The sequence below is a fragment of the Brassica rapa genome, chromosome A04, assembly GCF_000309985.2.
Source record: "Brassica rapa cultivar Chiifu-401-42 chromosome A04, CAAS_Brap_v3.01, whole genome shotgun sequence".
NCBI lineage: Eukaryota > Viridiplantae > Streptophyta > Magnoliopsida > Brassicales > Brassicaceae > Brassica > Brassica rapa.
Window position 1 is genome coordinate 6,027,607 of NC_024798.2, and position 27,179 is coordinate 6,054,785.

Consider the following 27,179-nt stretch of genomic DNA (forward strand, 5'->3'; position numbering starts at 1 on the left):
TAAATTGTAGATAATTTATCAATTGGGCTGAAGAAGCCAAGTGCTTGTGTTGGAGATAAGAGAACCCGTGTCCACGTTTTATGGTATAATTTTAGTACATGAGTCTATTATGTCCACGTATTATTGTATAGTTTTATGGAATCAAAACAGAGAGTTTGTCCATGTTATCTACTATAAACATATTAACATCACATGTCCACACATTACTCATCACTCATCCACATATCACCCGTCCACAAATCATCCAACCACGTATCACTCGTCCATAAATCACCCATCCACAATCGTGGTTTCCATTAAGGGCAAAATTGTTCACAATCTATCGCTGGCACACAATAAAGTGTGTCACATGCAAGAAGTGTTTAGGTGTAATAGAAAGTCAAAAAGTGTCCCTTAGTGTAATCAACTCAAATATTATAGCATTGTATTAGTTATTTTGAATTATTACGATGTATTTTTGATATACCATGGATTTTACCAGTTTTTAGTCATGTTATATAAGTGTTTGCAATCAATTTATTATGTTTAGGAATCTTTTTAGGGTCTGACTGGTGACCATTCGGGAAACAAGAGGAACGAATAAAAAAAGAATGTACGGGAATAAAATAACAGGAATGAAAAGAAATGGTTGCTCCTTATCAAATTTGACAAGGAATAATTTTGTTCTTTAATTCTCTACAAAAAAAGGAATGAAAGGAAATGAGAGGGAATTATTATGCCTTCTGAATGGTATTTTTTTAGGAACGTTAGGAAATGCATTATTCCTCGCCTTTCCCTGGTCACCATTCATACCCTTAGAGTATCTACAGGTTTAAGAGTGTTTTGGAGCAATGTGGTGATTATGGAGAAATTTGGAGATAAAGCTAGAAGAAACTCGTAGCTGTCCGTCGAACCAATCCAGAGTCGACAATCAGAGTCACACATCGATCGATAAACATCCCGTGTCGTCTATCGAAAGCAAAACGAGCAAGGCCCGACTTGGTTCTCAACCAACTTATATCCCAATTCCCACAACAATTACAGAAATACCTCTTACCGACTTTAACCTAATATTTATATGCTCTGCCATTGTCTTGGCAACATATACTTTTCAAACTTTCATATTCACAGCAAACATATTTAGGGTTTTTAATATCTTGGAGAGAAGATCCAAGAAATCTGCTTATCTTTGAATCATAGCAAACACATTTGGACTACAAGAAATCTGCTTATCTTTCAATCGCGCCCAGCCTCTGTGCAAGCCACTGCCAGAATAGCCCTATTTGGAGACAGAGTGGTTACAGGCGCAAGACCCCAACTTGAAATCGCCGAAGAATACCCAGATTGCAGGAAGACCCCCGTCTCCTTCTCTCGGTACAGTGACATGCAACACTGATGCAGCCTGGAAGAAGGAGACCCTAGATGCGGGTCTTGCTTGGATCTTCGACACTTCTTCTTCTCCTTCGGATGGATGCAAGTTCCAAACTCGGGTCTCGTCGGCTCTCATGGCGGAAGTGTTAGCATTTCGGAAAGCACTCTCCCACACACATCACATCGGCATCACCAATATCTGGCTTCACTCAGACTCTCTTTCGCTTGTCAAAACGATCAACTCGATTTCAAAGCCGATGAACCTCTACAGAGCTCTATCGGACATCGAAGTTCTATCATCATTTTTCTCCTTTTGATGTATTTCCTTTGTACCAAGAGAAAAAAATGGATCTTCTGATATGTTAGCTAAGGCTTGTCTCTTTCACTCTGTCACAACCTAGGCCTGAGGCCATTTGATCTTTATATTATTAAGTTGTTCAAAAAAAAAGAGAAGATCAAGACTCATTCAGAGCTCTGTATTGGAACTCCAGTTTTTCTACTCTATTCTATTTATTCATCTTATTCAAATTATTGCTATATTTCGCTTTGCTATGTCTGAGTGATTTACTTTTTAGATTTAGGGTTTAAATAAGGTTATGACGGATTAGCCCAAACTATATAACTGCTAAGGTGATAGACATCCTTCAAGGAATTTCTTGTAATTCTTATGTTTTGGAGTAGCTAACTAGAACCTTGATTTTAGGATTGTGGACAACTACGATGGTAGGTTCTGCACCATAACAGATTCCCTTGAGCTAGGATTGCTAGAAACAAGCGATAGATGATTTAGTTAAGAGTAGTGAACCTATCGATCGACTCGCTAAAGCTTGCCTGAGGAAACATCAATCGACGCTAATCTCATAGCAACGATCCACATTCGATCCGTATCAACAAGCGGAAGCTGAGGTATTGCACTTAGTCAATAGGAATTATTCACATGCGGAAGCGAGAATACTTTTTCATTAGAATTCGAGTTCTAGGATTGACAACCTAAGCATTATATATCACTATAATCTTGATTACCTGAAACCCTAGATCTAGCTGCTTTCTCATCATTGTTTACAAGCTCAATCAATCAATCAACTGAACAATTACCTTGTTCGCCTCTGCTGTTTATTGATTTACTCTGTTTGCCTAGCTTAATCATAAACTGATTTGGATCTATTGTGTGCCCTAGCTCCTTATGGATTCAATCCCGAAGTATTTTGACTGAAACTCTTATTTAAGAGAGTAAAAATCACTCCTTGGGGTAATTTAAGTGATATCAAATTTGGCTCCGTTGCCGGGGAGCTTTGATCGCCATTAGATCTTATTAGTTAAATTTAGTCTAGGTTTTCTTGTTGCTGATTTTTTTCATAAATTGTTTTCTTGATTTCTTTCAGGTGCATGCTCAGCAGTACCAGAAGCAACAAGGAATATTTGTTGCTATTCTCAGATCCCACACGCTTAGAACGCATAATACACAAGGAGAAATGCGCCGCATCGATCGACAACAAATCAGACCCGTCGACTGACACTCGTGAGCTACCGCCGATTGACACTTCTATCCGAACATTGATCGACATTCATCCGCGAGATATGGTTGCGACTCTTGTTCTGATGAGAGACGAGAATGGAGACCTACATGACCATGAGGGTTATCTGCGTAATGCAGAAGGTTATAGATTAGACGACCTGGGGGCTGTAATCCATGATCATGATGCTGAAACCACTGCAGCCAATGCTAAGTCTATAGGTGATGATAACATACATGCTGCTCGACCCAGAACGTTGGCTGACTACAACCGTCCAGATCAATATTACACCAACAGGTCTGCTATTCGTCCCCCAGCTATCCAGATGAACAATTAAAAGCTGAGGCCTTAGTACATTACACTTGTGGGACAAACATCTTATTGTGGTCTCCCACACGAGCATCCTATGGACCAATTGGAGCGGTTCAATGATTTGGTTTCTGCCATTAAAGCCAATGGAGTCCCTGAGGACTATTTGTTTTTCAAGCTCTTCAAGTACACACTCACTGGAGACGCTTCGCACTGGCTTAAGCAGTTACCACCAAGATCTCTTACATCCTGGACTAACATCAAGACCACATTTTTTGTTAAATTATTATATATTTCAATTACCTTTTATTAAAGTTTATGTATTGATATACTATGGATTTTACCACTTTCAGACAATGGTATATGACATATTTATAGTATATTATATGTATTTGGAGTATATTTTATAGTGTTTTTAGGTTCGTGTATATTTTGGAGAACTTTGATGATTTTAGAGCTTTTTGAGGTGCAGAACTGCACAAACGCTTCAGATGTCTAGCTATGGATGGAGACCTTCCCACAGTGCGAGTGAGCCCATATTTGACAAAGGATATAGCTTTTGGTTAGCTTCCCAATGCCACCGGTTTGAGGTCAGTCAGCATCCTATAGCAGAAGTTACGTCCAATTTACTGAAGAGTTGTACGTCTATCTCGCGAGAGGAAGTTGTCGAGGAGATGAGTGATTGTCGATCGACGACAGCCTTCGTGTCGATCGATGGTGATCCCAGAAGACGGGCTGAGCCTATTTCATGACCGACTTAAGCCCATACGTTACCACAAGTTATCATAATATCGCTGGATGATTCAGAACCCTACTGAATGTATTTTCTAAGCCATTGTTGACTACTTCGCTTTTATTAATTACTCCAGTTTCAGGGTTGGAGAGAAGATCAATTCTCCTTCATATATTGTTTGGAACTCCATTGGTTTTACCTTTAATTTATATTCTATTATTTATATAGACTATGCTTTTTGTTTCTTCTATCATGTATGTTAAATTTAGGGATTTTATGAGCTTAATATCATACTAATAATCTGTTACGATTGGTAGGGTTGTTTACTGATTTATACACTAGGGTAGCTTGTAATAATAGGATCTGGAATAGTTAGAATAGCACGGCAGTGTGACTGATTGTTTGAACCTAGAATCATAGGACAATTGAGAGGCACAAAAGTGCAATTGATTAACGGAACCCGAACCCTGAGTGAATTAGATACCTTAGGCGCATACGACAGTTGGTCTAGAGTTTAGTTGAACATAATCGATTAGATCGTTAATGCTTGTCTAAAGAAGCATTGATCGACACTCTGGCCATAACATCGATCGACGCTCGCTCCTTGTTCACACGCAACAGCTGAAACATATGATTTAGACATCTGATTAGTAATTGCATTCAGAAGCTGGATTACTTACTTATTTAAACAGAGATCTAGAATTGAACCTATAAACCCCTTTGTATCCTTGATTTTAGTATTGAATCTCTTGATTGATAGATCCCTAGATCTAGCGTTTCTTCGTTATTGTTTACAAACGTCAATCAATCAATCGAACAATTGCCTTATTCATCATGCTAACTGTTTTAATATTGATTGTCTAGCTTAACCTTAATTGCTAAAGTCTATTGTGTGTCCACGCTCCCTATGAATTTGTTTCTTAAATACTACAACTTAATCTCTTATTTGAGAGAGTAAAGTTGCTCAAAGTGTAATTTGAGTGATATCATGTACTTTTATAGTATCTTGTACTATATACGTGGTATTATTCAAAAACTAACATTATTGGTAATTTTTTATAATATAGTAATAACTCATACATTACATTTAATGTTGATATTTATTTTTGGTAAAATTTTTAGAATATGGTAACAATTCATACATCATCATTAAAATAAATATATTCAAATATAACATTAAAAATTTGAAAAATTATTTAATTTTATCTTTATAATTATACAACTTTTATTACTAAAGCTTTCAAAAAGAAATTACAGTTTTTCTAAAAATAAAATTTTATCGTAAAGTAATTAGTTTCTTATATATCTACAAATTTTATAAATATTGTTTAGTTTTGATTTGTGATAATTATACAATTTTATATCAATTTTTCATTAATTTTATACAAATTGATTTAAAATATATTTAACCAAAATATATAGATAGAAAAATCTATATAAGATTATAATTTTAAATATATACATATATATTCTTAAATATAATTTTAAATAAATAAATTATTTTTATCTTAAATTTATGTTTAATTAAATAAGATATATATTAAAATATTGGTAAAAATAATAAAATCGAAAAACATTAATAAAAAAATATTTTTAAATATGATTTAAATTTAAAAACCATTTACTACACATGGTGCATGAAAACACATAGTATCCTTGACTTCAATGTCCTATTTTATATATGTTCCAGTTGATTAGAGCATTACTGTATACTACAAAGGGCAAGCAATAAAGTAGATCATTTAATTTATGATAATATAGTATACCATATATGCTATTGCTAGGTTGTCCATACTATTTATGTTGCTACATTTTCAAGATATACATTTTTAGATATAATTGGACCTTGACCAGTGCTATCGGGCGAATATTTGTTTTCACATTTATATACATAGATAATTGTTTTAGGTCACTAGTGATATATATTTCTGGCATTAATCATTTATTTAAATATTTGTATGAATTTTTCAAACACAAATTTCAAACCATCACATGTATTTGTTGCTTTTTATTATATATTATTTTATCATATTTGTGTTTAACTATTAGATGAATTGATATATGTGTGAAATAACATATTTGAAGATTATATTGTTTTTATCCTATATATTATTTAAACTAAAGTATTACCGGCATATTTTATATTTCAACTTATAAGTAATAATATAAATAATTAATTATTTACTAATTTTATTTACATATATGATAATTTTAAAATATTTTTATTGTGATTTTCCTTAATAGGACCATTTTAGGTTTTCAAAAATGGTTTATTTACCAAATATTGAAATATTCTTAGTAGATATTTTCACTTTAGCATACATTAATAGTACATGATTTTAAAAAAATTTCGTAAACATAGTAAACTCATGATTTAATTAAGATATTAATAAGATATTATGTGATTATATTCATATTTCATTATAAAACATATTCATATATTGTTATATATACAAGAAGTATAACTATTTTAACAAAGTAAATGCTGAAAATGTATTTTAATATTTATATATATATTGGTAATTTGTTATCTGGATTAAATCAGGACAATTCTCTCAAATCGTCATTTTTATATTTTTGTCACCAAAATAGCCATAAAAAACCAAAATAGTCTGTTTTTATTTTTTATTATTAATATTTAATTATTTTTTAAAAAAATTGAAACTCCACTATCAATATCCCACCCATTATTTACCATTTAATAAAACTTATTTTGGTCAAATTTTTCTTTGAAGATTATTTTTGTGAAAATAAACTAGAAAAAACATCCTAAAAATTTTCTCTTAAAATTATAATTGATAAATGATTTTCAACAACTTATATAAACTGCTCATCGTATATTCAAATGGTAGGTCAATATTGCATCTATCTACATCTTTTGCATCTATAAACTGAAACTAAGTTAGAAATATGTGATCTTTATCTATAAAAGGTGGGGAATTGCCAAAAATAGCACTTTTGAGATACCACTTTTCATTTATACCTTAATCAATTTTACCATTAAAATTTTAATTGGCAAAGTACCTTTATACCCCTAACTAATTAAACCTAAGACTAACTCTTCTCTCCTACATCTCATGATAATTAAATCTCATCATCTCAGATTCAAATCGGCGACGGATTTCGGCGGTGACGAGCTCCGGCGAGATTGGACGACTCTGCAGAGTTGTCCGGCGAGATCCGACGAAGCTACGGCGAGATTCGATGAATCTACGAAGAGATCCGACGAAGCTACGGCGAGACGTACGAAGCTGCGGCGAGATCCGACGAAGCTACGGCGATCTCTCTCACGACGCTAAGAAACGCTAACAAAGGTCTAAGGATAATAGATGTTGATTTTCGTCTCTTTCTGTAATTGTAACTTTTGTTTCTCAAAATCGATATGTTTCTGTGAAGGAAGACGGAGTTTTTCTCGTGAAGTTTTCAAATTTCAAGTTTATAAAATCTTATAAATATTTATCAGCGAAGAAAGTAGTGCTTATGTATTATCGTTTTTGATATGTCTTTGTTGATCTTTCTTGTTTTGAGTTTTTTTTTGTGTTGAATGTTTTCTATTCCTTCCTTGATCCCTATATTTCTTATAATCAGGTTATGATGATTGAACCAACGACGCTCCAGTGACCATATCCAATTGATCCGACCAAATCTCGCTCTGGTGAACACCAACAAGCTCCGGTGAACACGATCGACAAACTTAAAGATAGTTTGTGTCAGTGGATTTGATTTCCGAGTTCAAGTGAGTAAATTAGTTCAATTGAATCTATGTAAAACTCCAAATCTAATTGACGTGTTTGAACTTTGAAGTGCACATTTCTGAGTTAAATTACAGAGAATCTTGTTTTTGGAAGTGAGTGCTTATGCGTAGGAATAATATGTGACTGGGTTGTGTCCAGATTTTGAAGATCGACGAGGTTGGTGAGCTGTTTGAAGAAGTAAGAGGGACTCAGAACAAGGACGTGGTTTGTGAGATCAAAGAATTGCAGATTTATAAAGCTTTATAAAAGTTGCAGAGTTGGCTTCTTAACACCATCTTCTCTCTCATCTTCTTCAGACATCTCTTATACTAAAACAATCGTATATCTCTCCTAAGACTTGCAAATTTGAAGAGGTTAGTTGGACGTCTAAGTGAGTTTGGCTGCAATCGTTTTTTTTTTTCAAAATAGAAGAGTGTGATGTAGAGAAACCTTGATGTTCTCAGATTATGTTTGAAATGACAACTTTTGGTTGAGAACAAGGAATTATCTCTAATGTTCAGATGAGAGCCTTATATAGTCCTTTCAGCTCATAGTCTTGCTCTTTCCATGAAATGGCCTGTTATTCTGTGGCTAAGTAATTGAGACTACTCATTTTTACTACATTTTGTTTCTTGTAATAGAAATCAAGCTTGGTTAGGTTGACGTTGAATGGTCTAGATTTTGTGCCAATATTTTATGTGACCAAATGGGTTACATGAAGGGAAACTTATACGGAAGAGAGAACAAGAAGAGAAATAACACATTGTACCAGAATTCAAGTAAAGAAACATGTCGTTCAGATGTTTTTAGTGTCTAAATTATGAAGGTAAGTAAGGATTCCATATCAAATGATTAAAATACAGACAAAAGATATACTTTATAAAGCCATGAACAAACAAATTGTTTATATACCCTCTATAAAAAGTTTATAGATTCTTTATAAATAATTTATATACCCTTATAAATGGTTTATAAAATTTATGTATTGTCTTTATAAACATTTATAAATGATTTATAAACAGTTATTAATTATTTACATATAAATCCTTATAAACTATTTTACATACTCTTATAAATTGTTTTATAAGCCTTTATAAATGGTTTATAGACTCTTACAAAAAATTTGTAAACCTTTTTAAAAGGTTTATAAAATTCAGAAATTGTTTTTAGTAAATTTTATAAATGATTTATAAACTCTTATTAATTATTTATATATCCTTATAAACCCTTATAAACAATTTTACAAACTCTTCTAATTGTTTTTATAAGTCCTTATAAATTACTGTAGACTCTTATAAATGATTTAAGAGACTTTCTAATTGGTTCCTAAACCTATAAACCTTATAAATTGAATCCATAAACTATATTAATTGCTTATAAACTTTCATAACGTTTTTATAAACAATTATAAATGGTTTATAGACTTTATTAATTGTTTTATAATCCTTTATAAATTGTTTTGAGACTCTTACAAATAATATATAAACCTTTATAAATAGCTTATAAACTTTACATACTGTTTTATATATTTTTATAAATTATTTATAAACTTTTATTTGCTCTTAAGCTTTCTTTTCTCTTCATTTTTATCTTCTTTCATGTGTTATTACCCTACATCATATGCTGCAAAAACTAAGCCACAAATCTTCGTTCCCATTAGCTTTTCTTCTTTTTATATCCTTGTTGACTAATTGCACAACAATGTAAAAATCCATGTCATCAAGATCAGGATGTGTTGGGGTCACCAAATATTTGTATTCCTCAGAGAATCCAAATAATATATTAACAACAAGATGTAACAAAGAATAAACAACATATTATAAGTCTCTCTAATTTATAAATTTATAAACACCTATAAAACTACATTTATAATCTTTTATAAAACACTTAACATTATTGACCAAGACACCGATTGGATAATCACTTTTGGATTGTCTAGTGGTTCTGTTCCAACTTCATAAATCCTTGGAGGCAATCATGAAGATGTGCAAGATTCATTGCTATCTAACTGCAAGACGAAATAAAAAGATGATGTTAACTTTTAATCGTGGTCTAAAGATACCTTATCCAAGCATAATGTTCATGTGTTTCGGTAACAGTCTTACAAATAACACAGCACAAGACTTCTCGAGTTCACACGTTTATATGTTGTTCTATAGACATATATGATGAATTCTTGTTTATGAACTTCTTTTATAAAACCTTGTAAATCGTTGAGCTGTATTATCAACAATATCCTAAAATACAGATTTATAAAGGGTTATAATTCCTTATTATGCAGTGTACTATCGGAAAATCTCTCTCTTAGCCGGAACTATTCAGATGACAAGTCCAAATCAACCGTATTCTATTTTTGGATAAACAGAAGGAAGAAAATCCTAAAATTACTTGAAACCCAGATTTATAAAGGATTTTAAGTTGTCAAAAAACTCAATGTTCACTATCTAAACTGTTTCTCTTAAATCGACATGTTCAAATAAGAAGTCTAAAGCAAAAATGATATGAACTTAATAAAAGGAAGATATGAACTTCTAATCATGGCTTAAAGATACCTTATCCAAGCATAGTGTTCATGTATTTCGACAACAGTCTTACAAATAATATAGGATAACACAACACAAGACTTCTTTAGTTCACACATTTATATGTTGTCCTATAGACATATGCGATGAACTCTTGTTAAAAACTTCTTTTATAAAATCTTGTAAATCGTTGAATTGTATTATCAACAATATCCTAAAACCCAAATTTATAAAGGGTTATAATTCCTTAATATACAGTGTTCACTATCGAAAAATCTCTCTCTTAGCAGGGACCATTCAAATGACAAGTCCAAATTAACCGTATTCTATTTTTGGATAACAGAAAGGAGAAACCCCTAAAATTACTTGAAACCCAGATTTATAAAGGGTTTTAAGTTGTCAAAACTCAATATTGTTCACTATGGAAATTGTTTCTCTTAGATCAACATGTTCAAATGAGAAGTCTAATGCAAACCTGTTTGATTTTTTGATAAGAGAAAGAACAAAATCAAATATTTACTCGAAACAAACAAAAGAATACAAGAATTAGAGACATACGAGTTGTGAATCTTGAACAGGAATCAACATTTGAAGGCTTTGAGTCGCGATTCTCTGTAATCCGCTTTCGTCGCCGGTTGCGTGAGAGAGAGAGATGTGGGATCTCGACGGAGACAGCGGATCTCGACGGAGACGGTGGATTTCGACGGAGACGGCGGATCTCGACGGTAAGTCCGAGAGAAGATGAATCTCGAAAAGAGAGAGGAAAAGTCGATGATTGAGGAGAAGATAAGGTAAGGGGTACTATTGTCTTTTGTTCATTAAAATGAAAATGTCCCTAAATTGGTGGTAAAGTGAATAGTGGTATCAAATAAAGTGTAAAAGTAAAATTTCCCCATAAAATGTCAGTGTTTTTTAAAAACCAAACATTAGTTTGTTATATTTCAAATAATTCAGTTGGTTACTGACTAACATATACTTAGAAAGGTAAAGGGTTCGAATTTCTTAACCATTTAACCCATTTTCTTTATTTTTGTAGTTTTTGGGTTTTCGGCCCAAAATATTTAAAAATTGGATCTGTATATTTGTATTTTATTTAATCAATACATGCTTACAGACTTAAACCAAAGAGACAAACTCAACAAATGAAGCAAATAAAAAATAGACATTTTCAGTAAACAAAACCGGATGGTCTCAAATGTCATGCTTGTTGTATTTTTAACTAATTCAGCGCGAAAAAAAAAATCAACAAACTAATCCTCTTTTAATTACCTTACTAGGTTAGGTTAAGACATGCGCCTTGCGCGGGATGAACATTATATATAAAAATTATTTTATGTATTAAATATTTTTACATATTATAAAATAATAAATATATATTGAATAATTAAAAGTCGGTAACTATTAGATATATAATTAAATTGGTGTGAACATATAAATCAATTTTATTAATCCAAAAAATATTTTTTTATATTTGATAAGATATGTAATTAAATTTAAATGATACTAACATGCATAGTATATTTTTAATATTAATGTCTATTAAAGGATGATTTCTACTCATATATTTTTTTGATCATTTGTATCTTTAAAAAAAATTAAATTACTGATAACAAAATTTTCATTGTGGGATTAATAGTTTTAGTAATTTATATTTTTAAAAAATATGTTGTCAATGTTCGTTCAAAAATTTTATCAAAAGTTCAAAGTAAATTTTGAAACTAAAATATTTATGTATTTATATGGTTTATATTTTAATTTTAAACGATATATATATTAAATTAATTAATTGAATTAGAATTTTTACTTATATAATTTTGTAATCATTTGTAATTTTTCATAAAAAATTTAAAACTATGGATCACAAAATTTGAATGTGAGGTTTTTAATAGTTTTATTAATTTATAGTCGTTTTTAAAAATTCAAAATATAACATATACATAAAATCTAAATTTTTATTATTTGATTATTGTGGTTGTTTAATTTATTTAATAGTTATAAATTAAACAAATATGATAGAAGATACACTAATTTTTTTATCAAATCTTTATTATTCAAAATCATTAATTGCCATATACTTCAGCCACCGTAAATTTTATTTAAGGAAATAATAAAATACATTAATAATGAATTTATTGTTAGTTTATTAAAAAAAGTATTATATAATTAAATAGACCAACATATTTCTCTAATGATTCTAAGAATCAATGTAGTGATGGGGATTATTATTTTTTTGCAAGCTTGTGTAAAATATATAATTTCACAGTCAAGAGAAAAGGAGTCCGTTATCACTTTAGACAAGAGGACACTGGGCTCCCACAGAAATCTCCAGAAGAAACAAGAATACATTTTCCTTTTTCTTCTTCTTCTCGCAAGTATGATCATATTGTGTTTAGGCAGTTGGTAGCAAAGACAATTGTCCAGCACAGATTTAAATATATATAAAATAATTAATATATTTATATATCATTATAACAATTATTAGTTATTTTAATTTATTTAGAAATTTTATCTTATGTGAAAACATATATATATATATATATATATATATATATATCATATGTAAATAGTGTTTAAATAATATATTTTATTTTAGTTATATATGTAATCTAGGTTAAATGTTATTAAAATTTCATTTTTTTATTTTATATTTGCAAATATATCTTTGTAATTTTTGTCATTTATTATGTATCCTTTTGATAAAATATTAAAAATAAATTAAAATTGTATTATTTTAGCATATACATTTTTTGAATCTATTGACAAACATAAATTATTAATTCTTATTAGTTATTTAGTTTAAAGTTAGTTGTAACATTAAGAAGATATTAAATGATCAATATATAAAGCAGATGGGTTGATGGTTGATTTATATTATTAAAAATATTTTGTTTCCACTTTTAATCTTTGATCTAAACATATATATAGAAAATATTTTTGGTTGTTTTATTTTATTATTTATTATATTATTTAAGGTAAAATATTTTAAAAATTATCTTCTTTAAAAAATATATTCATTATTAGTTATTAAATAAAATATCGAAATTATATATATATATATATATATATATATATATATATAATTTCCATATTTTAGTAGTTTAAGAAAACACTATGATAAAATAAAGGAAATTAAAAGCAAAAAATTATGAAACAAAAAGGAAAGTAAAATAAAAATTTATAATAATGGCATTATGCATAATATACTTAACAGCTTTCTCGCTCTCTCCCTTTCAGATCTTACTATCTTGTTGTATATACAGTAACACTAACACCTCTCTCGCTCTCTCTTTTTCAGATGAATCATAGGACAATGATGGAGATTGAGGAACTTGAGCTGACGCCACACAGCCTTCTCTGGAAATGAAGGAAAGTTGGGTTCTCAAACCAACTATGGCTTGGAGGAGTCTTGTCTGTGTCCTGCATCATAGCGATAACCCTGTCGAAGACTCTGCCTCACGACCACAACGTTCCACCATTAACGAAAGACAATAGCACCATTGCTATTCCAGTGGCATTGAAGTTTTTCAATGCCCAAATATGTAAGCTAATCAGTTTTGATCAATTTTAAATTCATTACTAGCTACTAAATGAATGTAAATGTTACTAAGCTTCTTCTCTTTAAATGTTTTGATGTTCCAGCCGGAAAACTCCCAGAGGGGAATAACGGGTCTTGGCGGGGAGATTCTTGCTTGAACGATGGCAAGTTTCCAGGGAGCTCTTACCCACATTTCGCAGGAGGGTACTATGATGCTGGAGGGTCGATCAAGTCCAACTTTCCCATGTCATTCTTGTTTGAACGGGAAACGGTACTCAAACGGTGAAACGTTTGATTTCAGATGTGGGTTAAGCAAAGACGTCTTATTGATGCCTCTCCTTCCCGCGACGAACTCCGAGGATCTACGCGCCTTGCTAAAGCGAAAGGCCGCAACAGTGTCAGCAAGCAAGACGGATCTCAGGACAACCATCAATAAGTCCAAAGCAAGAAAGGTTGGCCAGACCGTAGTTGCTCCGAGCCTCTGACCTCAAATATATATTTGATAACCATTTTTTTATCCTTTCTTTTTTGTTTAATTTTATATTATTAAAAAAATTACACAATCATATTAAACATTAATAAAAAATTAGATTTTTTCTTATATTTTATATTTTAAAATTTTTATAACGACTATAAATTACTAAAAATAGTAATTGTCTCACATCTAAAACTTTGTGATCAATGTCTTAAATTTTATTTGTTCAAGCAAGAAAAAAATGATCATAAATCATATTAATTATTTATATCTGTCCTATTTTATATCTGTTCAGGTTGACTAGAGCATTACTGAATAGTACATACAAAGGGCAAGCAATAAAGTAGATCATTTAATTTATGATAATATAGTATACCATATATGCTATTGCTAGGTTGTCCATACTATTTGTGTTGCTACATTTTCAAGATATACATTTTTAGATATAATTGGACCTTGACCAGTGCTATCGGGCCAATATTTGTTTTCACATTTATATACATAGATAATTGTTTTAGGTCACTAGTGATATATATTTCTGACATTAATCATTTATTTAAATATTTGTATGAATTTTTCAAACACAATAAATTTCAAACCATCACATGTATTTGTTGCTTTTTATTAAATATTATTTTATCATATTTGTGTTTAACTATTAAATGAATTGATATATGCGCGAAATAACATATTTGAAGATTATATTGTTTTTATCCTATATATTATTTAAACTTAAGTATGACCTGCATATTTTATATTTCAAATTATAAGTAAGAATATAAATAATTAATTTTTTACTAATTTTATTTACATATATGATAATTTTAAAATATTTTTATTGTGATTTTTCTTAATAGGACCATTTTAGGTTTTCAAAAATGGTTTATTTACCAAATATTGAAATATTCTTAGTAGATATTTTCAATTTAGCATACATTAATAGTACATGATTTTAAAAAATTTCGTAAACATAGTATACTCATGATTTGATCAAGATATTAATAAGATATTATGTGATTATATTCATATTTCATTATAAAACATATTCATATATTGTTATATATACAAGAAGTATAACTATTTTAACATAGTAAATGCTGAAAATGTATTTTAATATTTATATATATTGGTAATTTGTTATATGGATTAAATCAGGGCAATTCTCTCAAATCGCCATTTTTATGTTTTTGTCACCAAAATAGCCATAAAAAAACCAAAATAGTCTGTTTTTATTTTTTTATTTTTAATATTTAATTATTTTTTAAAAAAATTGAAACTCCACTATCAATATCCCACACATTATCCTTAGGGTATAAGTGTATGTTTACCATTTAATAAAACTTCTTTTGGTCAAATTCTTCTTTGAAGACTATTTTTGTGAAAATAAACTAGAAAAAACATTGCGTTACAAAAAAAAAAAACTAGAAAAAACATCCTAACAAGTTTCTCTTAAAATTATAATTGATAAATGATTTTCGACAACTTATATAAACTGCTCATCGTATATTCAAATGGTAGGTCAATATTGCATCTATCAACATCTTTTCCATCTACAAACTGAAACTAAGTTAGAAATATGTGATATTTATCTATAAAAGGTCAGTGTTTTTTTTAAACCAAACATTAGTTTTGTATATTTCAAATAATTCAGTTGGTTACTGACTAACATATACTTAGAAAGGTAAAGGGTTCGAATTTCTTAACCATTTAACCCATTTTTCTTAATTTTTGTAGTTTTTGGGTTTTCGGTCCAAAATATTTAAAAACTGAATTTGTATATTTGTATTTTATTTAATCAATACAAGCTTACAAACTTAAACCAAAGAGACAAACTCAACAAATGAAGCAAATAAAAAAAATAGACACTTTCAGACTTTCAGTAACCAAAACCGGATGGTCGCAAATGTCATGCTTGTTGTATTTTTAACTAATTCAGCGCGAAAAAAATCAACAAATTAAATCCTTTTTTAATTACCTTATTTTTTCTTTGCAAGAGTGTGTAAAATATATAATCTCTACATTCTGAACTGGAAGCGTTGTGATAGACAATAGAAATTATGATTCAGCACCCGACATGTTAGAGATTTGAGATGTATTGTAAGGACCTGATTGTAATAGTAGAAGACTCACAAGCTTGGCCAAGCTTGTCAATTGAGTTGGAGGTCATTCAAATTCTCAAGATGTTTTCCAGACTTCAAAATTATCTACTTCCTAAGGATGCAGAAAAAATAAAAAATAGAAACACCTTTCGGTAATCAAAACCGGATGGTCGTATATAATGGCAAAACTGACATGCTTGAAACGCAAATGTCATTCTTGTTGGGTTTTTAACAAAGAAACAATTACACTGTAAGACAGTTTTAAGTTTTTTATTACACAATGAGACAGTTTATACTACCAAGGTAGTTTCTTTTAACTTCTTTTCTTTTTCGTTACGCTTAATAGTTGAAACCAAAATAAACTATAACTAAGTAGGTCCCACTTCTTCTCTCTCTTAATCTTTTCCTATTTCAAATCTAATTTTCTTTTTATTACGGTTCTTCCTAGCAAACAAAAGAATTGGGTTCCATGTATCATCTTCTTTGTTTCCTCCTCTTGAGTTTCTTATTTCTTTTGTAAAATAAATGTTATTTTTTCTGAATCTTTTATAAAGAAAATATCTTTATAATCAGTGTCTTTGTTTTTCAATCTATCTTTTGAAATATATCAAGCTATATTTTTTATGGAACAAATCGTTCAACAAATCACAAACAAAAAAAAATCACTTTTGTTTGAACTTTCAAGATTAAAACCATGAATTAGGATTAAAAGATATCACATCTGGGTAAAAATACATGAAAAACAAGTTGAGAATGTAAAGAATCCTGGAAATTAGGTGAGATAGGCGAAAATTGGTCGACAATGGCTAAGGAAGAAGATAGGGTTATTTTCGTAATTTTGCAACATTAATCAAAAAAAATCGTGTGTACATTACATTCAAACTGTACATGTGTACACTAACTTATTTACCGTACACATGATCTGTCCATATGTTTTCATGCTAGCTTCATGATAAGTGTTAGCTTGATTAAATTCTGGTTGTTTTACTATGTACACTATCATATTTACCGTACACATGTACACATCCATATTTATTGTACACAAGTACGCTATTATACTTTATCATACACACGTACAGTAAAAATGAAGATGACAATGATAATGGTGATGATGTTGATGATGGTGCTGGTAAGTTGAGTAATCTGATATGATAGATATATTATCAAGGCTGTCAATCTCATATTTTTGTCGTGTGGATCTTCTGGACTCATATAATGCAAACTAAATTGAATTTTGTGTTTTGTTCATCAACTTGTTGTTTTTTATTTTGCTGACATATAATACTATATACTATCAAATTATCAATCATCATATGTGTATAATGTATTACACCGCGGAGCCCCATTTCCTTATATTTTGCCTAGTTTACTTTATAACATATCAGAATCAACTTCTATGCTTTTTGATTCTTTTTCAAATATATTAGTATTTTTGTTATAAGAAACAATTAATATTGGTTGGTGGAGACAGAGGATATTGGAAATAATAGTACATTAACTTCAAAGTGTACATGTGTACATTAACTTCAAACTGAACATGTGTCCATTTGCAAATGTTCTTTAAACTACATGTGTACAGTTACATATGTTCTTTAAACTCTTAAATTCAACCAAATTGCACCATGATTTCATACAAGAGTTCTTCATACAATATCATATTTAAAACTTCAAATATATTTGGTCATATTCTAACAACTTTTTGTGTACACTCTTACAATTTTTTTTTGTGTACAACTACCAAACAACATCAAAATCCGCTAGTGTTGTACACAAGTACAAGCTTTCTTTTTGTACGCTTTTTTTTTTCATTATTGATATCTCACTATTTTTATGAGTTTTAAAATATTTTCTAATTCATTTTAGTCATACAGTTTGTATATAGTTTAATATATATATGTCTATTTAAATTTGATTGAGTTTGGAGTGAATAATTGAAAGAGAGAGAAGAAAAATAAAATTAAAAACTGTGGGATCCATTTAGTTAGAAAAATAAATGTAGTTAGCTTATAGTTGTAAAAAACTGCTCTAGGAGCACTAACTGCCCTATACTGTAATAAGAAACTTAAAACTGCTCTGGGATGAAAATAACTCTTTAACAAATTCAGCGCGAAAATAAAAAAAAAATCAACAAATTAATCCTCTTTTAGTTACCTTATTATTAATATTTTGCAAGCGTGTGTAAAATATATAATTTCACAGTCAAGAGAAAAGGAGTCCGTTATCGCTTTAGACAAGAGGACACTGGGCTCCCACAGAAATCTCCAGAAGAAACAAGAATACATTTTTCTTCTTCTTCTTCTCTCGTTTTGATTGATCAGATCACCCATGAGTTCTCTGCAACTACACTGCTGCCTCCCTCCACAACACCGGCGTCTTCATCTCCGCTTCACTCCCCGCACGTGCCCCTTTCTCGGGAAAATCAGCTTCCGAGAAAGCTTCATAACCAAAGCCAACGCTAGTTCCTTCACTTGCTTCGCCCAATCCGAGACGACGAAGCAATCAAGTCTCGAAGAAACTTCTTTATCAGAGAACCACGAACCTGAACGGCCTCCGTTCGACATCAACCTCGCCGTCATCCTCGCCGGTTTCGCTTTCGAGTCCTACGCTACACCTCCGGTAACTTCATTATCACTCACTCTTCTTCTGGCTGGGAGAATCTTCCTGTTTTGATTGTTTGATTTTTTCTCAGGAAAACGTCGGGAAACGTGAGGTTAATGCAGCTGGCTGTAATACTCTCTACCTCTCAGAGTATGTCGTCACTCTTTTCATTTGTTGCCAACTAGATGATGAAAGAGCTTAGATTGTTATTATTATTATACTTTGGCTTTGCTTCAGGTCATTTGTAAGACAAGTATACGATGGGCAGTTATTTATTAAACTCAAAAGAGGATTTGATTTTCCTGCTTTGGATCCATGGGTTTGTGTTTTTTTCTTCAACACTTCATCTTCTTTTTAAAATTTTGGCTTAATTATTCTTCTTATTGGTTTCGGTTTCAGGGAACGAGTGATCCGTACGTGGTGATGGACTTGGATGGTCAGGTTGCTAAAAGCAAAACCAAATGGGGGCAAGTTTCTTGCAATTTTCATTTCTGCTTCTCGACTTGGATGGTTATGTTCTTTTTGTTTCTAGCTAGCTTTATCATAATACAAGTGTTCTGTTCAGTTTTGATTTTGGTTATGTTGCTTCTTAATCAAAATTTAGCTTTTGATGTTTGAGTTTCATATGTTTATTGCTTATTGGATGTTAAATAGGCAGACCTTAGTTACTTGTATACGTGTTGAACTTTATTGACAGGACAAAAGAGCCCAAATGGAACGAAGACTTTGTTTTAAATATCAAGCTGCCTCCTCCTGCAAAAAAGATACAGGTACAATATTTGTTTGTGTGGCCTGGCCCTGGTCAATTCTGAAAGTAGCTAGTCAAAGTATTATTGAAGTTTTGAGTTTTAAACATAGTCAACTATTATGTTATTCGATGAGCGTCAGATCGCTGCTTGGGATGCAAATCTTGTCACCCCACATAAACGGATGGGGAACTCCGAAGTCGACCTGGACTGCATTTGTGATGGTGAGTTGTGGTTCACACGTTTATTACATAATTTCTGAGTTACTTTTAAGCATTTAGGGGAGATAGGTCTGTTTTTGTTGGGTATACTTCTTTTTAATACGAATCCAAAGTTCTCCTCGAGAACACTATACACTAGCAAATTAGTAAGCTTACGAGACACTTGGCGAGGTTTTGGCGGTTATTAAGATTAGAGGAATCATCTGTGGATCAGTGATATATCTGATGAACGTTCTGCGCGTCTTACTTGCAACTTCAGTCTCAAAATTTATACTTGTTCTTTTCTCTTTTGCTAAGGAAACTTGCACGAGGTGCTTGTAGAATTAGACGGCATTGGAGGTGGTGGGAAAGTTCAACTGGAGGTTAGTTTCTTATGAATCTTACATTATTACTTTGTTGGCTGAAAGTATACAATGACTGAGGTTCCCTGAGACGAATGATTCACTTATGTAAATTGCACCTCTTTCTTATGTTCCGTAGATTCACATGTTTGTGTATGCTAAACCCAAAATGTTAGTATCTCTACTACTTTGGCATTTTTACTGACCGTATTTTAAAATAAATTCAGATTAGATACAAGGGATTTGAGGAGATTGAAGATGAAAAGAAGTGGTGGAAGTTACCGTTTATTTCAGAATTCCTTAAAAGAAACGAAATTGAGTCAGTTTTGAGCAATCTTGTTGACTCTGATGCCATTCCAGCGCGTCAATTTGTAGAGTACGCCTTTGGACAGTTAAAGTCAGTCAATGATACTCCTCTTAACAACACTGAACTTCGAAACAACAATACGGATGGTTCCGAAGATGACAAAAACTCTAGCTCAGAGGATTCATTGGATACAAAACGCAGTGGTGAAGATAAAGAAGGTGATGATGATGGGAGCAGCGATGAAAGTGGTAGCATTCGGTCAGAAAGTAATTTATGGGATAGCTTCCCTGACATAGTTAGTCAAAACATCGTGCAGAAACTTGGTCTTCGATCACCTAAGAAACTGAAGTTAGATGGGATGGAAATACTGGAAAAATTTGGTCTACAATCAAGAAAAACTGCAGAAGCTGGTTACATTGAATCAGGGCTTGCCACTGCTGATACTCGAGAAGTTGATGATGAGAAGGAAGGTGGTCAGCTTGCTACTAATGCACCCAAGTCTTCCATTGCAGACATGAAGAATGCAACACAAGAATTGCTTAAGCAGGCTGATAATGTCTTTGGTGCTTTGATGGTTTTAAAAGCGGTAGTGCCTCAATTAAGCAAGAACGGTCTTGGTACAGAGAAGGTCTCAGAAAAAAACGGTGGTTCCGGTGGAAGAGACAATTTCTCTAAGAATGAGAAACTCTCTGGTCTAGTGAATGTTGACGGAGAGGATGAAAAGAACGCCGAGGAAATGAAAACACTCTTTTCTAGCGCAGAAAGTGCGATGGAGGCATGGGCAATGCTTGCCACTGCCTTGGGGCATCCAAGCTTTATCAAATCTGAATTTGAAAAGCTATGTTTCCTAGACAACGACATCACTGACTCTCAAGTAAAAACTCTTCTTCTCGTTGACTAACTGATGATAAATCCTTTCCTGGAAAACAAGTTCATATTAGAAACTGATAGACTAATTCACAATCTGCAGGTGGCGATTTGGCGTGACGCAAGGAGGAAAAGAGTAGTTATAGCTTTCCGAGGAACTGAACAGGTATGTATTTATCTATATCTTCTCAGTATTAAGTGGTTTATTTTTCTTGTTGGAGTTATGCGCCTCAGTGTTTCATATTTTGTTAGACGAAGTGGAAAGATTTGCAGACTGACTTGATGCTAGTTCCTGTTGGGTTAGTGCCATCTTTTCTTCAGCTTCTATGCATATTTGAAGTTTCTACAAGCTATTATTCATCTCTCGCTCAACATTTTCAATTTATGTTGCAGTCTAAATCCTGAACGAATTGGTGGGGATTTCAAAGAAGAAGTACAGGTATGTTGTAAACTCTGGCGTTGTGCACCCTTTACTGAGCTATTCCTTAATGCTGCTATGGATTTGGCAGGTCCATAGTGGATTTCTGAGTGCATACGATTCAGTACGGATAAGGATAATATCGCTGCTCAAACTGGCAATTGGCTACATGTATGTGCTTGTTATTCACCTATTTGCTGAGGACGGTACAATATAGTGGTTGGTCATTACGTCTTTAGATTATATTTTCTGACGCATATGCTCTCTCTTCCCATTGGCAGAGATGATGTTGCTGAGCGTGAAGATAAATGGCATGTTTATGTGACTGGCCATAGCTTGGGTGGGGCATTAGCTACACTCTTGGCTATTGAACTTGCATCAAGCCAATTAGCTAAGTAAGTATGATGAGAACTCCCTTCCCCTACATCCCCTGACAACAAGCAGCTTGTTGGGAATTTTAGTAACATGATTTTTGTATGTTTGTTAGACGTGGAGCAATCACTGTAACTATGTACAATTTTGGATCTCCAAGAGTTGGCAACAAAAAATTCGCTGATGTTTACAACCAGGTCATGTCTCTTCTAACGTGACAAATTGTTATTGACAAGTGTGGAGTGAGATGGGCACATCGTCATAAAAATTCTCATTGGTTTATATGTTTTGCAATCTGTAATTTCTGCAGAAAGTAAAAGACAGCTGGAGAGTCGTAAACCACAGAGACATAATTCCCACAGTTCCTCGCTTAATGGGTTATTGTCATGTTGCTCATCCTGTTTATCTCGCCGCTGGAGAAGTGGTAAGCGAACCCTTTGATCATTATTTCTTAGTTTTTTTTTTTTCATTTGATTGTCTCTGTCTTGGGTAAGTATAGTGTGTAACCTGCGAAATATGCATAACGTTTCTTTGAATGTGACAAACCATTTATTCTTTATGAGCGGTTTAAGTTATATAATATGATTCTTCTCCACAGTATAATGTGATTAATAATCAAAAGTTTGCTGATGAGTAACATAATGTTGCAGCAGAACACGGATTTTCAGAAAGATGGTTATCATGGTGAGGTGATAGGGGAAGCGACACCTGATATTCTTGTTAGTAGATTTGTAAGTCCTCCAAACCCTATTTTTATTTTGGTTTACTCACTAATTTTAATTAGTTTTCATCGTTTTACGTTTTGTTTTTCCTGTTTCTATGTCTCATATATGCTGTCTGCATATGTTTGTTATTGGGGTTACTTGTTTTCCATAGCTAATAATTGAATACAAAGCAGGGATAAGAGTTCTTTAAACTGACTTTTACTTCCTAGGAGCTGCTCTTACTATCGTCCTATAATCCTATGTTTACGCTGCTAGCAGCTATTTTGTTGTGTTGGCTTCATATGCACGTGTGGCATACACGTTTATCCATATACGAAATCAAAACTTATTTACCTATTACTCTTTTGCGGTTTAGAAGTTTCTACATATGAGATACTTCGGAAGATGTGGAGAGGATTACTAGTAATCTTGGATTTAAAATTGGTGCATGCTATCTTTCAGATGAAAGGTGAGAAGGAACTCGTTGAGCAGATACTTCAAACTGAAATCAAACTATTCAACGCAATTCGTGATGGGAGTGCCCTTATGCAGCATATGGAAGATTTCTATTACGTCACTCTGTTAGAGGTATGTTATTGGTGCACTTTTACTTACGATAAGTATAGCTCCAAAGTTGTTAATGATTCAATCTCTCACAGGAAAGTAGCATTTAAACATTGCAAAGCCGATTTTAGGTGGATCATTTCGTAACTTATTGGAATAATTTTTTTTTTGTTGGCAATCTTTCTAGAGTGTGAAATTATATTACAAAAATGTTGAAGATCTGGAAGGAGTTGAAAAGACTAGTATATGATCAATGGGAGAGAGCTATGGCCAATATGAGAGCATCTAATTGCTCGCTCCAGCTTCATCGGATTCACACTGTATACCATTTTACAAGAGATGAGCATCCACTGGGTTGCATTGTTTTCTCATTTGATTACAAAGTAAATAATACTGTGTACCAAAATGTAATTATTTTGGAGCGACCCTCGGTTCAGTCTTGAAAAACATAAACATATACAAGATATCAAAAGGGAACAAGAATGGTTGGAAGTTATCAAAATATTTGAAGTGTATAGATGTCAATGCTCAGGGAAACCATGCAGGAACTTCGCGAGTTTTATGCAGTTCTTAGTTCCTCTTGCTCTAAGTCAGAAAAATACCCTAGTTTAGTCTAGAACTGAAACTGGAGTAAATCAATTCAAGGAAGTAATTGAACTAGTTTTGCATCCATAATGAGACGGCGAATCTTAGTATCTGATCATTAACGTGTTCTTTTTTTTTTTGATCATTAACCGTGGTTTTTACACGATATCAAAAGGGAACAAGAATGGTTTTCTCGATGCTTCATATATATTACTTGTGAAGTATATATAGAAATAAATGGCTTACAGTGTCTTGAACCTTACTGAGTCTACTACCTATTCAGCAATCCCTGTGGGGAAGTGATTTAATATATGACTAAAGTAAATGTTATTTACATGCGATGAATTTTGTTTTGAATGTCGGCAGATTTTTGGGAGCAGATGAAGGTGCCTTGTTCTTCCCGCTGCTACTGCCGAGGATTCGTAGACTCTGTCTCAGCAAATCGATCTCTCTTTCCTTCCCATGTCTTTGTTTCTCCATCAAAGCTATTCTTCCTTTGAGTGTCTCAATGGTTTCTTCTCTAACTTTAACTTCCTTCCTGAGTTCTTGCACTGTGTTCTTTGCTCCTCCTTCATGCGGTTTCTGTCGCAGTGTCTCTCCTACAACTATCAACTCATTACTTTTTTATTTCTCAAAGACCGAAACCAAAAGCTAAAATTTGAGACTAGTTTGCAAATTTTTACCATATGTTGTGTGGATCAGATCATCAAGCTCAGTCTTAATAGCGAAATAGAGTTGTTTCCACCTCTCCACAGCTTCTTCCCTCACAGCTCTCTCTAAGCACATCTGTTCCACGACCCATTCCCACTCGTTTTGTTTCGCCTTTGCTTCTTCTTTCTCTTGCATCTTTTGCCTCAGCTTCTTCACCTCTTCTCTCAGATTCTTCCTCTCTTTCCTCCACTCTGTCTCAGCCATCTTCAGAGCCGAAATGACTCTCTCTCTCATCCAGCTCTCTTCTTGTTGGTCTCCTCCTCTCTTCATTTGATCTCCCCTTGATGCTTCTCCTAGCAGTGTCTCTCTTTTGCTTGCTTGTGGAGCCACCCATGGATTAGATCTTCTTTTTCTCTTTTATCTCTCTGTTCTTCTAAATGTGTTGTGTTTTTATTTATTTGAAGAGAGGGTACATCTACATTCAGTGAAGAGAAATGATTATTTGTGAGTGAAGAAGTTCCACATTGCGGCTGCAGCGTGTATCTCACAGGTTATCATTATTTATATAATGAGGTCCCAAAAGCATCTTATATTATACTATCATTAAGCTACACTTATCCTGACACAGTACATTGATGTTATTGGAATGTCTAATAACAAAACTAATAAAAACACTTCATGGTAATGATTCTCACGTGGGCTGTAACTAGACCATTGTGGAAACAGAAATAAGAAAGACAGAAGTTATGGGCAAAATCCGGACAGAATACAGAATAGGAAACAAGAGAGAAAGAATTGAAGTTGAAAAAGCATAAAAATTTCTCTTCAACTTCTCATTAATGGCGTGGGCTTTGTTTGTTTGTCACATGCACAATAAACATGGACCCATCCCTCTTTACTCCTTTTTTTTTTAATTTCAGAATTTATCACTCCACATTTCGTTTTTGTATAGGTTTCTCTATATTTTTTGTTTAAATGGTCGTTATAGCCTATAGGTTTATTCTTACGGAAGACTAGACTTGCTTCATCATGAATTCGTTAAAACTCAACTGGTTTTGATCTTACTATGGACAATTTGTGATTAATATGATGAGTATAACTTGCATTTGTGGTAAGATAGTCGATAAATGAATAGAGGGAAAAGACAAAACAAATGAGACAAAAAGTCTAATTACATTCAATAGCGTAGAGTTTGAATAGATAGCTAGCTATAAAGTGAAATACTAGGCTCTAACATCAATCAGATCAATGTGTTCTTCTCTTCACGTGAACTTATCTTTTAATTTGCCGTTTAGTCTCAGTGCTTCTATTTTATAGGTTCCGAATAGGATAGCAGTAGAAATGCAGTTATTCTGCACATGAAGTTTTTCCGCATTAAAATTACCATTCATTATTTTTCTGTTTAAAATGCATTTAGCTAAAAATCTGCATGCAATTCATTTTTTTTTATTTTTTTTTAGAAAAAATGGAAAATCTGCAAGAAGATATCATACGCTAATATTTGGTGGTATTGATCTGTTCTTCTTACCAATAAATGATTTTGTTACAAATATTTAATATTAAAATATATTTATTTATTTTTATAAATGCAATATTTTCATTATATTTTACTTAAAACTTTAACAATATAAAACTATCATTGATTATATATTTATCTTTCTATTTTCGTCATATAACTTTATGTTTATTTAAATTATTAAATTTCTATAATGTGAATTTATTTATAATATGCATTATGCAAAATATAGTAATATAATTTAAATATATATATACTAGTGGAAGATATATATATATATATATATATATATATATATATTTCATTAAATTTTAATGTTTTCATATTTTTATTTCAAAATTGCAGTAACATGGTTTTAGTGCAAGTTTTATTGTTGTTTATGTATTATATTTCTATATTATGTGTTTTGATATATTTTATAGTAATTTTCATTTAAACATATAATTTATTTCATTTGAGTTGTTTTTATCATTCAAAACTGTAATAATTATTTGATCTACTTGATTTGTCTGTATTATCTGCTTGATTTGCAGCTCTCCTGCATGATCCGCTTGATATGCTTTTACCATTCAGAACCTTAATCTTACATTCTTGATACTTGACCAATAAATATATCATAGTATTTCTCAATAAATAAATAGAATTCAACTATTAACATATAAGGCTCGGTTTGCAGGTCAACCTGCTGCGCTTGACCCACCAACCTGCCGATTGGAATTTGTTTTTAAAATATTCGACCTGAAAATATTATATCAGCATTTGTCCCGTCAAAATTTGTCAGTAACCCATGGAACCCGCAGATGTTATTAAATATAATAAAATATATATTTTAATTATATATTAATTATTTTTAAAAATAATATAATTATATATTTATAATTAGAATAATAGAATATTTATAATTTTTTATAATTTTACAAAATTATATTATTTAAAAAAAAAGTTCTTTAAATAAAATTTGCGAGTTCGTTGTACCTGATAATCAATTTTGATCGATCCGCATCCGCCCCGCTTAAAA

General features: G+C 31.8%; 2 protein-coding genes and 2 long non-coding RNA genes across 8 annotated transcripts; 2 read left to right on the forward strand and 2 right to left on the reverse strand.

The window, feature by feature from the left end:
• The first annotated feature begins 1,487 nt into the window (after nucleotides 1-1,487).
• LOC103863623 lies at nucleotides 1,488-10,164 on the forward strand. 2 transcript variants are annotated; one of them, XR_004457778.1, is made up of 3 exons: nucleotides 1,488-7,220; nucleotides 7,495-7,670; nucleotides 7,800-10,164. It is a non-coding gene; the product is annotated as an uncharacterized LOC103863623 (long non-coding RNA). The 2 variants fall into 2 exon arrangements; XR_632042.3 differs by having other exon boundaries at nucleotides 1,501-7,220; nucleotides 7,495-7,615.
• Nucleotides 9,410-11,667, reverse strand: LOC117133773. Its single transcript, XR_004457788.1, has 2 exons — nucleotides 10,721-11,667; nucleotides 9,410-9,648 (listed from the first exon to the last, which is right to left on the reverse strand). It is a non-coding gene; the product is annotated as an uncharacterized LOC117133773 (long non-coding RNA).
• A 6,803-nt stretch (nucleotides 11,668-18,470) lies between these two features.
• Nucleotides 18,471-23,924, forward strand: LOC103863624. Of its 4 annotated transcripts, none has more exons than XM_018658603.2 (18): nucleotides 18,474-18,887; nucleotides 18,961-19,019; nucleotides 19,107-19,188; nucleotides 19,269-19,336; nucleotides 19,567-19,639; nucleotides 19,758-19,839; nucleotides 20,134-20,198; nucleotides 20,405-21,358; nucleotides 21,455-21,517; nucleotides 21,604-21,650; nucleotides 21,745-21,790; nucleotides 21,861-21,940; nucleotides 22,051-22,164; nucleotides 22,257-22,338; nucleotides 22,452-22,565; nucleotides 22,795-22,872; nucleotides 23,308-23,433; nucleotides 23,597-23,924. In XM_018658603.2, the coding sequence occupies exons 1-18, from the start codon at nucleotides 18,597-18,599 to the stop codon at nucleotides 23,657-23,659; spliced, it is 2,487 nt and encodes an 828-aa protein (XP_018514119.1). In that variant the 5' UTR covers nucleotides 18,474-18,596; the 3' UTR covers nucleotides 23,660-23,924. The 4 variants fall into 4 exon arrangements, with proteins under 4 accessions (XP_033146602.1, XP_033146604.1, XP_018514119.1 ...); XM_009141370.3 differs by having other exon boundaries at nucleotides 18,597-18,887; nucleotides 22,792-22,872; XM_033290711.1 differs by lacking the exon at nucleotides 23,597-23,924 and having other exon boundaries at nucleotides 18,471-18,887; nucleotides 22,792-22,872; nucleotides 23,222-23,334.
• Nucleotides 23,925-24,179: 255 nt separating this feature from the next.
• LOC103863625 lies at nucleotides 24,180-25,288 on the reverse strand. Its single transcript, XM_009141371.3, is given in 3 exon segments — nucleotides 24,180-24,593; nucleotides 24,678-24,934; nucleotides 24,936-25,288. Coding segments are annotated over 3 exon segments (633 nt in total). The 5' UTR covers nucleotides 25,040-25,288; the 3' UTR covers nucleotides 24,180-24,321.
• Between the last annotated feature and the right edge of the window lie 1,891 nt (nucleotides 25,289-27,179).

Coding starts and splice junctions, on each gene's coding strand:
- LOC103863624 (XM_009141370.3), top strand. CDS start 18,597: ATGAGTTCTCTGCAACTACACTGCTGCCTCCCTCCACAACACCGGCGT. Junction 19,337..19,566: donor AAAAGCAAAACCAAATGGGG/GCAAGTTTCTTG, acceptor CTTTATTGACAG/GACAAAAGAGCCCAAATGGA. Junction 21,359..21,454: donor ACGACATCACTGACTCTCAA/GTAAAAACTCTT, acceptor CACAATCTGCAG/GTGGCGATTTGGCGTGACGC.